The sequence below is a fragment of the Sceloporus undulatus genome, chromosome 1, assembly GCF_019175285.1.
Source record: "Sceloporus undulatus isolate JIND9_A2432 ecotype Alabama chromosome 1, SceUnd_v1.1, whole genome shotgun sequence".
Classification (NCBI taxonomy): Eukaryota; Metazoa; Chordata; class Lepidosauria; order Squamata; family Phrynosomatidae; genus Sceloporus; species Sceloporus undulatus.
In genome coordinates, this window is record NC_056522.1 from 253,042,390 (window position 1) to 253,057,358 (window position 14,969).

The window sequence follows — 14,969 nt, forward strand, 5'->3', positions numbered from 1 at the left end:
GATTGGAGATATACTATACCACAACACACACAACAAACACACACATATACACAAAAACCATAGGGTTAGGAAAGGTGTGTGTGTATATATATATATATATATATATATATAAAACTATAGATTAAAACCATAGAAAATGAATATATATATATATATATATATCCATAGGAAATATATGTATAAAACCATGGAAAATGAATAGAAATAAAAGTCTGGTTTATTTATTTTTGTTTGTATTCCTAGGGGCGTTGTGTCCCTGGGTCCTGTCCTCCACTTTTCCGGCGTGTCCTCCATTCCGCGGTGCCGCCCTGCCCTCCTTTGCCGGAATCCTCTTCGTCTGAGAGGCGAGAGGAATCTGAGCTGCGCCCCCTCATGGCCGAGTGCAGACATCGCAGGGCGCTGGGGAGGATTACCTCATCCTCGAGTCTTCTTGAGCAACTCCTCTGGGCTCCCCCTCCCTCCCCTGGCAAGTCCCGCCCCTACGCTCCGTTTACTCGCTGAGCCAAATGTCAATAGGCCGCGCCCACAGCCTGGGGGGGGGAAATCCCCCTTCTCTCACGCGCATGCGCAGAGGACTGAGGAACGTTCGCATTATTTTCTTCCTCGCGTGACGTCACGGAGCCCGGAAGTGGAGCACCATGTGCGGGGGATGCGTCAAGACGGAGTACCCCTCGCGGGTAAGGCCAAGGGCGGGCAAGGCGGGGCAGTGGGCGGGAGCCCTCCTTGGTGGTATTCCCCAGCAGCAGCAGCAGCAGCAGCAGCAGCAGAGCGGAGGGCGGGGCTCAGGTAAGGCTTTGAGACCCATGCTTCTGAGTCAGGCTCCAGGTGGAGGACCTTCAGTGAAAATGGAGCACAGGACCACATACTCCTAGGTATGGAAACCCATGCTTCTCAGCCAGGCTCCAGTGGGACCGCATAAAAAGCTATTAAAAACTCACATAAAGATAGATAAACCCATGCTTCTGTGGAGGGCATTCGATGCAAATGGAGGATATGACCAGATATAAGCTATAAAAAACTCGTATAAAGATAAATGTGTTTTTCTGCGTCAGGCTCCAAATGGAGGACATTCAGTGAAAATGGAGGATGTGGCCCAATAAGACCTTTGAACACACATAGGAATGGAAATCTATGCTTCTCAGTCAGGCACCAAACGGAGGACATTGGATGGAAATGGAGGGCATGACCAAATAAAAGCTACATAACACTCATATAAAGATAAATCCATGTGTCATAGCCATGCTCCAAAGGGAAGGCGTTTTTGGAATTCCTCCTGGACAGAAGGCTGAAATGGAGGACATGTCTGGGGAAAGGAGGATGCCCAGGCACTCTGTCCCAGAGCTGTGCTCTGTTGAGTGGCCCAAAAGCATCATCTACCTCAGTGCCATTTTCCTTAGTGCTTTAGTACAAAACAGAGCTTCCCTCAGGCTCCTACGGGGCCTAAATACCCTACAGACCCATGGTGACCGCCCAGGACATGCCCTACCATTTCAGCCTCTAGCCCAGCTGAGTGTGATTCCCTTTGCTCTGTTGAGTAACTCAAAAACACCATCTTGTTGTTGTTGTTGTTATCTTCCCTATGTAGAGAGATCCTGTAGCACCTTTGAGACTCACTGGAAGAAAGGTGGCAGCATGAGCTTTCGTAGGCTTCAGTCTACTTCCTCCACTAAATCTTCCAGTGAGTCTCAAAGGTGCTACAGGATCTCTCTTCATGCTGATTCTACAGACTAACACAGCTATATGTTTGCGTTCTAACATCTAGCTTGTTATCTTTTTCTTTCTGCTGCTCTCTACCTTTCCTAGCATTACTACCATATCCACTGATTCCTGCCTTCTCGTGATGTGACCAAACTACAACCGTCTCAATTTAATCATCTTGGCTTCACGACATTTCAGGCTTGATCTATTCAAGGGCCCATTTGTTTGTCTTTATGGCCATCCATGGTATTCTCAGTGCTCTTTTCCAGCACCACATCTCAAATGAAATGATTTTCTTCTCTGCTTATTTCACAGTCCAGCATTCAAATGGCAATGGGGAATATGACAGCTTGGATGATTCTTTAGTATTTGGTTGTATATCTTTACTATTTGGGATCTTGTCTAATACTTTTATGGCTGCGCTTCACATTCTTAGTCTTCTTCTGATTTCTTGGCTGCAGTTTCTGTTTTGTTCAGTGTTTGATCCAAGGTACAGGAACTCTTTTACTGTTTCGATAATTGTTCCAAGTCTGTCGTGTTTTCTGCTAGCATTATCATGTCATCCACTTTTCTTAGATTGTTGCTGTTCCTTCCTCCTGTCTTCACTCCTTCTTCTTAGTCTTATCTGCTTTTCTTATGATGTTTTCTGCATACAAGTTGAACAAATAGGTGATAGAATTGTCCCCGGTGCTGTTTTCCTTGTTGGCTCAGTATGAAACAGAGCTTCCCTCAAGCTCATACAAGGCGAGAGAGCCTAAATACCTTATAGATCCCTTCTGATCATGGAAGCTGAGAATGGATGGGTGAGACCACCAAGGAATCCCAGGTACTGTTGGCTATATTTTAGAGGAAGGAACTGGCAAAACCAACTCTGAGTATTCTTTGCCTAAGAAAATGCCTTGAAATTCATGGGGTTCCCATTAAGCTGACAGGCAGCTTGAAGGCATGTACATACATAAGGATGGTCTTTGTGAGAAGGTGTGGAAGATTTATGATTAAGAGTCAGGTTTAGGAATAAATGAGTTTTATCCTGGGCTTGGAAGCTAAGCAAGAACAGTCCTGGTTGTTACTTGGGAGACTGCCAGTGAATACCAGGTGTTGCAGACTATAGAGGAAGGAACTGCCAAAACCACCTCTGAGTATTCCTTGCCTAAGAAAACCCTATGAGATACATGGGGTTACCCTAAGTCAACAGGCAATGTGAAGGCACATACACACATTATCTCCCTTATATTTTGGACTGCTAAAGCCAGTTCTCATTCCTGGGGAAGGAAGGGGCAAGGCTTACAGATCAAAAGTAGTGACTTGCAGGCAAAACCTAACCTCTTCCTTTCAGGCCACTCCTTGCAGGCCTTCCTTTTCTTGTCCAATCCTGCCCCTACTAAGGTGGTAAATATGTTTCTGCAAAGAAGACATCTATCCACCTGCATTGGGAATGGCCCATTTGTGGCCCAACAGATATTAGCCGACACTTTGTCATCTGTAGATTGTGACCCTTCAGAGAAATCTCAGCCATTATAGTGGGATGGAAAACCTGCAATTTCTTCTTCCCCCTTTTTACAAAGTAACAAAGAAGGGAGACAATGTGATTTACTATATACTATAAGTCTAGTATGCTAACTTGGACTAAATGGTTATTAGTTTGTAAGAAAATACACAATTTCTAAAAATACAGTGGTTTCTAACTTGTGCTGATATTAGAGAATCCAGTATGATGTAGTAGTTTGAGGATTGGACTATGACTGGAGACCAGGGTTTGAATTCCTGCTCAGCCATGGAAACCCACTGGGTACCCTTGGGCAAATCACACTTTCCCAGAGGAAGGAGAAGGCAAATACCCCTCTGAAAAAAAGCTCACCAAGAAAACTGTTACAGGTTTGCCTTAGGATTGCTATAAGTTGGAAACAACTAGAAGGCATGCTATGTAATGAAATAGAGGAATTTCAGTATTGCTGTTTTTCCCCCCTCAAGTGACTGACTATGGGAACATATCATTCCCACATCACCCCAGATGCCACAGAACTTGTAATCGGGAGACATTGCATCATATTCTGAACGACTTAGAGCAGAATCCTGTTCTTTTCCACTTGAGCTTTATTGCATTGTTTAGTGCAAACATGCTGCTACAACGCAACACTGAAACTGTCTTCTCCACCTTCTTTCACCATCTGTCCAATACCAATACTTTACTTCAGAACAACTTCCAGGTAGACAGAAGACAAGAAAGGGGCGCTGGGCTGGGCTGGACTGGACTCCCATAGAAATACTTCATGAAAAAGAACTGCTTTGTCAGAGGCTTTGTTAACTATGCCTGTGGTTGTGGAAGTGAAAAGTTATACTGTTGTTCAAAATTTGTGCCTGTTACATTTTTGTCGTCTGTAGCTGCAGTCAACATTGCAGGGAATTGGTGTGTGTGTATGCATGTGTGCTTGTGTGATTATATTGGGACAAGTGAGCAAACATTGCTCTTGTGTCATATACAGCATTGGGTGGGTGGACCATTTCCTCTGTCTCCCTGTTTGCCTTCCTTTCCTTCAGTCTTGAAACTGTCAACTTGAACACCCAGAAGGACTGTAGATTACCCATATAGCAGAATCAGTGCCAAGCCAAAGTGGAACCCACCAGTCTTTGGCAATGATTCAAATCTTCGCCATGGCTGCTTGTTGAGAGAGATTAAAAATTGTGGTGTTCCAACTGTGGAGCTCACATGTAACTTGACCATAAAATAAAGGTGTTCTGTGCTAGCTACATAATTTTTATTTATTTATCTCTTTGCTGTTTGACTATTGTAGGGTAACACCTGCTTGGAGAATGGTTCCTACTTGATGAACTTCGTAGGTTGCATTGAATGCAAAAAGAAGGAATTTGTGATGATAACAAACAGAGCAAGAGAAGAAGAGGATGGAGAAGAGATTATCACTTATGATCGTAAGGAAGCTAAACATTCTAAGGACTGGGCATGTTCAGGGCTTGAGAGGTTTATTCCAGAAGCCTATGTGGATCATCATTTTAAAAATGTATATGTCCAGATGCACTTTTTATAATGGGTACATTTCTAGAATGCACACTTCTTATCAATGTTTTGGCCCAGAGGACCACACAAACTTTTATGCATACAGATATATGCCTTCCTTCATATATATTCAACTTGCATACAGCACACATAATCACACACTCCGCCACCACCATCCCCAGTCAGGATGCAGGAAAGCAATTTTAAACATCCCCCCCCAATGTCTGTGCTGGCAGGAGGAGGGGGAAACACCATCAGCAGCAGCAGTGATCAACTCTTACCAGTAGCAGATCAGCTATGTTGGAAACAGGATTTCTAAAGGGTGAGAGAGGATTTAATATCTTCCACCTCTCATTGTTTCTGGTGAGGATTGCTGGAATCATAGGTAGCTCAGAGTGAATGCTGCCTGGGGACCATAGGCTTTGCAGTCTTGATTATAGTGATCAAATGTCACATGTTTTCAACCTGATGCATTTCAGGGTAGTTATTCATTTATTTATTTGCAGCTGATGGAAATACTACTGCTTAGTTGTAAAACATAACTACATGGCCAGATCATCTTTCAACTGTTTGAAAGGGGAAAGCATGTGTTCTTCTTTCTTTCTGTCTAGCTCATGGGAAATCTGTCTCCATGGTTCCCTTCAGGTTGGCAGACCTCATTTCCTATAACTTCTAAGAATAGTTTCTTTCCTCATCTCTGCTACGGTACTGTGAAACTTTCTATCTGGTGAAAATCCAGTAAAATTGCTTAGAGCTGCAATATATGCTACTTGAAGCACTTTTGGCAATGCCTGTGAATGAATGAATTAGCGCCTTTCTTATAACTGCCCAACGGATGCCACTGTTTAGAAAAACTGGTATTATCTCCTCTTTTTCTGTATTATTACTTCTGTCTTACCTCTCGTTACTGCTGTTCCACTTCTACACTTCAATTTCTTTAATTGCTACCACAGTTGCTATTCCTTGTTGGGGAACCAAAAAGCAATGCTACTGATGTGCAGCTTCTCTCCTTTTTTCCCCAGGCAGCAGCAGTGATAGACAAAGGAAAGTAGTCACAGTTCAAAAAATCAATATGGGATGTGTGAGCACCCTTGATAAAACTTAATTGCATAGTTGAGCCAGGAGGTGTCTTCTTTTGGATTCCTCTCTAATTCCTTTACACTTTTGTAAACAAGGGCTGTATTTTCCACAACATTTATCTTAAAGCATTAGCATGACTGGACTCTTAAATGTTGTCAGAGATGTTGCCTTACAATATTGTTTGTTTTTCTTAAACTTTTTCCCCCTCAGATGTATGTAAGAATTGTCACCATGTAATAGCCAGGCATGAGTACACATTCAGTGTAGTGGACGATTACCAGGTAAAACCCTTGTAATATTCAGAAGTTATGTTATAACTCATTTTGTTGTTGTCTTTGTTTTGTTCTTTGTTTTCCTTTGTTAAAGTTGTCACATCGTAGAACTTGAGAACCCTTAGAAACCCAGACTGCCATACTGTGCTCAGCCCACATTAAACACAAGAAAAATTATTTTGGAATATATATACATAACATTGTATTGCATGTTGCTGCAAAAGAAAATCCACAATTCCTTAAAACTATATAAAAGCTGTCTCTGTATTCATATGTGTTTGTGCTTTGTAATCCCTTCAGAGTGAGTGTTTTCCCATAGTTACACACCATGTAGCTTATCATTTACAGTTCAAAAGGTGTAGTACAATGGCATCTCATTATCCATGGGGGATCTGTTCCGCACATGTTCAAGCCCCCATTGTCCCCAGTGGTGGTGCTTGCCCACAGTCATGCCACCATTAGGAACAACAGGACTTCAGGTGAAATCCCGTTATCTCTAATGGCAGTGCTGTCAAATCTCCTGCTGCTACTGGGTACAACGGGGCTGTCCCTAATGGTGGTGCAGCCATATACACATGCTGCCATTGAGGACAATGGAGGCTTGCCACCTGCAAATGCTCAAATCTGCAGATGGCAAGTCCGCAGATACCAAGGTCCCACTGTATTGTGAGGTCTGTATCAAATGTATGGACATTTAGTTTTCAAGAGACAGTTAATCAACAGACAGTGGCTGCAATCCTATATCAAACAAGCAGAGAATAATAGTCCACCTATGCAGTTCTGTGTGTGCTCTCTTACAATATTATTATTATTGTTCATTTATATAGCACCATCCATATACGTGGCACTTTACAAACAGTTACAGAATAAAACATTTGTAACTATTTCCAATAATATAAAATAATAAAATACAGTACTAAAGTGTGTACACACGCACACACTGCAAAATAAAACAAAATAGTCAGTACAGATAATTAAGTATACAAAAGATATAAAGCATTAATCTGAAATTCCAAAGGTTTAAGAAAAAAGAGGGCTTTTAAACTTGATAATAATTTCTTACTGGTTGTACATCACATTTCTAAACATTTATGAATTGCTGGTGATCAGAGGCATTATATGTTTGTACCTTTAAATATGAAGGATAATATTTGCTCTAACAACTATGGACATTTTTGCTAAGCTAGTCCAAACTTCTAAAGACCATAGCCATATGCATCTTTGTAGAATCCTATTTTAAATTGTATTATATTGAAGTGGGTATGGTTTTCTCTGGGTATTACTAATAAGCTGGCCAATGTTGTCAGACCACTGTCCTCCTCTTATTTATTTTCATTTATTTATTTCATGTATATTTTGGCTTTCGTCCAGAGTGGGTCACAAAAAGAATCAGCTAAAAACAAAATTTTATACACAATATAATAATAATAATAATAATAATAATAATAATAATAATAATTTGTTTTATTTATATACCGCTATTCCAAAGATCATAGCGGTGAACAGCATGTAAGCTAATTAGCAAGTAAGCTAATTTGCCCCCATCAGTCTGGGTACTCATTTTAGCGACCTCGGAAGGATGCAAGCCTGAGTCCAGCTTGGGCCCTTTTGCTGGTCTTGAACTCACAACCTTGTGGTTTTGAGTGAATGGCTGCAGTACAGGCATTTAACTACTGCACCACAAAAGTTAAAAATAAAGCATCGCCCTAAGAAACCTCTTGGCAAGTAATTATACAGTGTTATACAGTGGAAAGGAGAAGCCAGGCATAGTCAAACACGCATTCTAGACTTTAGGAGAGCGGATTTCAGTAAACTTAGAGAAATACTGGGGGTGATCCCATGGTCAGGAATACTAAAAGAGAAGGAAGTTCAAGATGGATGGGAGTTTCTCAAAAGGGAGATACTGAAGGCACAAATTAAAACAGTTCCAGTGAGAAAGAAAAATGGGAGGTGTCGCAAGAACCCAGGATGGATGACCAAGGAACTTTCAACTCAGCTAAATTTTAAACGGAACATGTATAAGAAATGGAAAAATGGGGAAATCACCAAAGAGGAATTCAAACAAATAGCAAGTGTAGAGATAAGGTCAGAAAAGCTAAAGCACAGAATGAACTCAGGCTTGCTAGAGAGGTTAAGAACAACAAAAAGGGATTTTATGGATATGTCCGCAGCAATAATCTTTGAAAACTCCTGGAGAACAGGAGAAGTCCCCGCAGACTGGAGGAGGGCAAACATTGTCCCCATCTTCAAAAAGGGGAAGAAAGAGGATCCAAACAATTATCGACCAGTTAGTCTGACATCTATACCAGGAAAGATTCTAGAGCAGATCATTAAACAGAGTCTGTGAACATCTAGAAAGCAATTCCATAATCACAAAAAGTCAACATGGGTTTCAAAGAAACAAATCATGCCAGACAAATCTGATAAAATTACTAGCTTGGTAGATGAAGGGAATGCTGTGGATATAGTATATCTTGATTTCAGTAAGGCCTTTGACAGGGTTCCCCATGTCATTCTTGCAAACAAGCTTGTAAAATGTGGGCTAGACAAGGCAACTGTTAACGTGGATTTGTAAATAGTTGACCGGCCAAACCTAAAGGGTGCTCAACAATGGCACCTTTTCATCCTGGAGAGAAGTGACCAGTGGGGTCCCACAGGGCTCTGTCCTGGGCCCAGTACTGTTCAACATCTTTATCAATGACTTGGAGGAAAAAATTGGGGGAATACTTATCAAATTTGCAGATGACACCAAATTAGGAGGAATAGCTAATACTCCAGAGGACAGGATCAAAATTCAAAATGACCTGAATAGACTGGAAAGCTGGGCCACAGCTAACAAAATGAACTTCAACAGGGAGAAATGTAAGGTACTGCACTTAGGGCAAAAAAATGAAATGTACAGATATAGGATGGGGGACACCTGGCTTAAGAAGACAACATGTGAAAGGGATCTAGGAGTCCAAGTAGACCACAAGTTGAACATGAGTCAACAGTGCGATGCAGCAGCTAACAAGGCCAATGTGATTTTAGGCTGCATCAATAGAAGTATAGTGTCTAGATAATAGTGCCACTGTATTCTGCTCTGGTCAGGCCCCACCTGGAATATTGTGTCCAGTTCTGGGCACCACAATTCAAAAAGGACATTGAGAAACTGGAGCGTGTCCAAAGGAGGGCGACTAAAATGGTGAAAGGTCTGGAAACCTTGCCCTATGAGGAACGACTTAGGGAGCTGGGGATGTTTAGCCTGGAGAAAAGAAGGTTAAGAGGTGATATGATAGCTCTGTTTAAATATTTGAAGGGATGTCATATTGAGGAGGGAGCAAACTTGTTTTCTGCTGCTCCAGAGACTAGGACCCGGAGCAATGGATGCAAGCTGCAGGAAAAGAGATTCTACCTCAACATTAGGAGGAACTTCCTGACAGTAAGGGCTATTCGACAGTGGAACAAACTCCCTCAGAGTGTAGTGGAGGTCTTCAAATGGAGGCTGGATGGCCGTCTGTTGGGGATGCTTTGATTTGGATTTCCTGCATGGCAGGGGGTTGGACTGGATGGCCCTTGTGGTCTCTTCCAACTCTATGATTCTATGATTGAATTGATCCTGGAAATAAACCAGTATCCAGAGAAGTTGTTTTAACAAGTGACTTCATCTTAAATTTAGAGCTTAACCAATGTAACATAGTGCTAACCTGTGGATTTTCTCCATGTTGCAGTAGAACATATTGCCTTGGCCAGAACACATCCTCACTCTTCAAATGAGATCAGTATTGTAAAGCTATTTCTACCCTGGAAAGAGCTGTCAAAAGGATGGTAATTTCAGCAAAGAGGCCATGACTGCTAAGTGCCCAAAGCCTTCACTTGTCAGAAGGCATTTTGCTGCCCAGATTTGGCTTGTTCAGGATAAAGAAATCAGTCTCAATATGTCCAGTGTCTGCTTTCTGTAGAGAAGACGACTATGGTAGTTCACATAATAAAAGTGGTGATGAATTGGGACTAGAGCATTAAAGTTCACTCAAAACATCTTCCTTTATTGTCATACATCTGTCAAACCTTACAGTGTACATCAGTTTTGCTGCTGAAGTTTTGATGTTTGATTTATTGGGACACATCAGCTTACCTGCTGGGTCCCATGGTCCTATGGAAATACATTTCTCAAGGAAACAAGGCTGAGAAGCAGAACAAATGCTAGCAAGTCTTTATGCTGGTTGTGTTCCATATGTGGGCCTTACCTTGCCTTGCCCTGCCCATAGTCCATGTAATGTACAGTCCGCCCTTGCCATACACAGGTGATCCATTCTGGACCCACCCACCCATCCCACCTCAGCATAAGGCAAAAAATGTGCTCCTCATTCATTCTATGGGGGCTTGCCATCCACATGACCTTGAGTCCACATATGGCACGAGTGCACTGTAATTTAAAGTGCTAAAGATAGCTATAACTGTTTTGCCTTCGTTGTACCATGTTAGTGGCAACATTTTTGCATTCATTTCATTTTAAAACAGTTAATGTTTCTGGTCACTATATAAATTTAAAAAATGTGAAATACAAAGTGTGTCAAAACGAGACAGATTACAATTAAGATAAAATCAGTAGTAGTATATAATAAAACAAACACTAGGGATATGACAGTGTTGGCATCTACAAATCTTTAAAAACAATTATTAAAATATCAGGGAAAATGAAAAGGAGCGTGTAGTTGTTGAGTGAGTCTGCAGAGGGTGTAACACAATCAGCATGCTATCACTGAAAAGGCCTGTTCTCTTGTAGCTCCTTCCTTGTATTATTTAGCAGTACAGTGGGACCTTGTTATCTGCAGATTTAAGCATCCGTGGATGGCAAGCTCCCGTTGTCCCTAATGGCAGTACCTGCACACAGCCATGCTACCATTAGGGACAACAGGATTTCACCTGAAGTGCTGTTGTCCCTCATGGCATTGTCGCCATGTGCACGGGCCACCATTGGGGACAATGAGACTTGAGGTTCCTTGGATTTTGGTATTGATGGGGAGGGGGTTCCAGAACAGGTTGCAAGTCATAATGGCCTTAGCCATAAAGAATGCTGGGAAATATCTAGAGGGGTTCACAGTTTACACTCTTGTCCTAAATCCAGTTGTTAGTTCCAGCTAAAATATACTGGCTTGTCAATGGGATTTACATGTTGACTTGCCATTCAGCAGTTGATCAATAGCATCTACTCAGACTAGGACATGGTAGGTACACAGAACAAGAGATACCCCTTCAGATAGCTTAGCTGAAATCTTTTAGAAGTTTAGAGTTTAAAACCATCACTTTGAATTAGGCTTGGAAGCAGACTGGCAAGCCTAATCTGGCAGTATCAGTCTAATAAATTTACTATTGTTGTGCTTTTGCTTTTCTGTTTCCAAAATGTGTCTAGATAGTTAGAGGAGAACAGTTTATATTATGTACAACAGGCGTGGCAAAATCTAGGACCTAGTATAGGCTTTGGCTTCTTCGATTTTTTTTCAAGATATGCAGGTGTGCATACACAAACACACATATTTTTAGCTGCACTATTTGAAAATGAAAGATGGAAAGATACACAGTAGTTTTAAGAGGGGAAGCTGAAGGAGGCTTCATTTAATAGACTGTCAAGATTAGAATTTCTGTCTACATTTTTCTTTTCCCCATCCACCCACATTTTTTTCTTTTTATTTTTGAAACACGTACTTTTAAAATAAAACTGCTGATCAAATAATTCTTACGTGTTTCTATACAAAATTTCATATTCTGGTCACAGAATATGGATTTCCTTAGTATAGCAAAGACCTTGTCTAGGTAGAGTGGTTGCTCAGATTTCTCTGTTTAAATCCACTTATCTGCAAATAATCATCCTTTAAAAGCAGCAGTTCTCTAACAGGTACTTTGATCCTAAGCCCATTTGCTGGCAATTAGTTCTACAGATTTCAGCAAAAAAAAAAAAACAAAACCTCTCTGGTACACTTAGGAACTCTGCCTCAGCCAAGATAAGGTGGATGTTTCAGCCTTCTCTAAAGAAATTTGAAAGCTGAGCTAAAGAGTGGGAGCTTCATTGAGAAGCAATTGAAGTGGCGTATAAAGCTCTTATGTGCATGGGGAATCCATTTTGGCATGGAAGGTCACAACTATGTTGAAGTCATTGGTAGAACAATCAACTGACTATTCCAGGGGCAATTGCAGGATTAGGACCATGATAATCTGTAGTGTTTTAAAACAGGCAGAGTTCATTCCAGCGAAGTTACCCATATGAATCAGAAGGTAGATTGGGATTTTCTGTGGTAGATGGTGGAGATCTGAATTCAGTTGGCAAATATTTATGCCTCGATGATTTAACAGTAGCAACAACTAAAAGGTTGTTTGTGTTCTCTGGAGAAAACCTAGTCTGAACCTTTATGTAGGAAAGAAATGTGAACGCAGTTCTGGATCTAAATATACATTTTCAGTCTGTGTTCATATGTCTCCTGGTCCTTGTGCCACCACTTCCATTTTGCACATAGGAATACCAATTTTGCATCTGACTGTTGGTTGGTCTTGAGGTCTTTTTTTTTTAAAAGCAAGCAAACAAACAAACCCCTAAATCTACCCTGGAGTTTACCCAGTCCTGGAGGGTTGAGTGAACTGACCTTCAGCATTATGAATTGAGCAGAGATACAAGCTAATGATTGGCAGCATTTTCCTCTACAGCTGCTCATGCCTGAAGGACTAATTTACCCTGAAAACCAAGTTTCTACACTGAATTAGATTCAGAGCTGAATTTCCAAATCTAAACCCTGTGTTACATCTTTGTCTCCTCTCTGCTGGGTAAATTACCATCCTCTTGCTTATTTCATTAGTCTTTATGACTTGTGTACAATTGCAATGCTGCTTGCATTTTCACATGTCAAACTGCTAGGCATGGTTACCCATTTTCATGTTGATGGTGCTCTCCCTGGAAGAGCAGCTTTAGTTTCCTTTATAATAACATCCTTGTAGTAAGGTACATTATGGCTTGCATACTGTTAGTGAGATACACACACATAAGTTGTGCTATGTGTGCAGGATGAACTGTTCATCATAGTACAGCAGACATATTCTTCTGACTGCAGTGAAACAGAGTTGCTCATACAACAATGTTGTGCCTTGCCATTGTGCCTTGCACAGCAGCACCCAGTCATTGGCATGTGTTGTGTAATGTTACGGTTCTGCATGGGATTGCACAGTGCTGGTACAACGTATCTCCACAAGCAGATATTAACCCTATGCTAAGGGGATATTGGATTGTAGCCTATTTAAGTGGCCAAAAGTGGATAATGAAAGCTGTAATCTGCAATTTGAGTGAGAAAGCAATATAGAAGCTCACAGTGCAGGTTAAATAGTCCTGACTATTGTTGTGGTTGTTATGTTTGTTTGTTTATATCCTGCCTTCCTCCCAGTACAGGGACTCAAGGTAGCCCTGGCATACAGCCTGTGTATTGAAAAAGAAGTTTAATGGTTCTTTGTGCCAAGTCATTAATCTGGCATTTAGTTCCTTCAGTTCAACCAGTACTAGCCCAAATGATACATTGAATTAAATAGACACAAGCCTTCTCACATATTCCTCCCACTCTGAGGTCTGGCCATTCACCAACAGACCAACACAGATTCACATGTAAATCACTTCCCCCATATACCCCACACACATTCATGCTACCATTCTCTGAAGATGCCAGCCACAGATGAAGGTGAAACAGGAATAAACTCTTCCAGAACATGGCCACATAGTCTGAAAAACCCACACAAAACTAATGACACATTGCATTGTCAAGATTATATACTAGAATTACTAGGACGGTGTGTCAAGCAAAGCTAGATTCTACATTCTGTATTACTCTGATTAAGCTAATATTCATATATTTGTAGAATTCTTTCTCTGATAGACTTATAGAAGAAGGAGTTCTGCAGTTCATTGAAGCTGCAATGGTCACACCCTTTAAATTTTTTATTTGACCATATAGGTAAGAGGCATGATTATTATAAAGTTATTACAATGCTAAATTCTGCACCTGCTGCCTTGTTCCAGTTTCATGATGTGCCAACAAAATTGGGGGCATTCTTATCAAATTTGCAGATGACACCAAATTAGGAGGAGTAGCTAATACCCCAGAGGACAGGATCAAGATTCAAAATGACCTGAACAGACTAGAAAACTGGGCCAAAGCTAACAAAATGAGCTTCAACACAGAGAAATGTAAGGTACTACACTTAGGGCGGAAAAATGAAATGCACAGATATAGGATGGGAGACACCTGGCTGAACATATGAAAGGGATGTAGGAGTCCAAGTAGACCATAAGTTGAACATGAGTCAACAGTTCGATGTGGCAGCTAACAAGGCCAATGCGATTTTAGGCTGCATCAATAGAAACAAAAACAACAAAGTATAGTGTCTAGATCAAGGGAAGTAATAGTGCCACTATATTCTGCTCTGGTCAGGCCCCACCTGGAATACTGTGTCCAGTTCTGGGCACCACAATTCAAAAAGGACATTGAGAAACGAGCGTGTCCAAAGGAGGGCGACTAAAATGGTGAAGGGTCTGGAAACCAGGCCCTATGAGGAAAGACTTAGGGAGCTGGGGATGTTTAGCCTGGAGAAGAGAAGGTTAAGAGGTGATATGATAGCCCTGTTTAAATATTTGAAGGGATGTCATGTTGAGGAGGGAGCAAGCTTGTTTTCTGCTGCTCCAGAGACTAGAACGCGGAACAATGGATGCAAACTACAGGAAAAGAGATTCCACTTCAACATTAGGAGGAACTTCCTGACAGTAAGGGCTATTCGACAGTGGAACAAACTCCCTTGGAGTGTAGTGGAGTCTCCTTTCTTAGAGGTCTTCAAACAGAGGCTGGATGGCCATCTGTTGGGGATGCTTTGATTGTGATTTCCTGCATGGCAGGGGG

The 14,969-nt window shown here is 41.4% G+C and overlaps 1 protein-coding gene across 1 annotated transcript in view; it reads left to right on the plus strand.

Annotated features, from left to right (window-relative positions):
• The first annotated feature begins 547 nt into the window (after nucleotides 1-547).
• Nucleotides 548-14,969, plus strand: part of CHURC1 (churchill domain containing 1) — a 15,123-nt gene continuing 701 nt past the window's right edge. Inside the window, exons 1-3 of the mRNA XM_042446831.1 lie at nucleotides 548-677; nucleotides 4,491-4,626; nucleotides 6,002-6,072. Coding sequence (XP_042302765.1) covers nucleotides 639-677; nucleotides 4,491-4,626; nucleotides 6,002-6,072 — 246 coding nt within the window. The 5' untranslated portion in view covers nucleotides 548-638. The remainder of the gene's footprint in view (nucleotides 678-4,490; nucleotides 4,627-6,001; nucleotides 6,073-14,969) is intronic.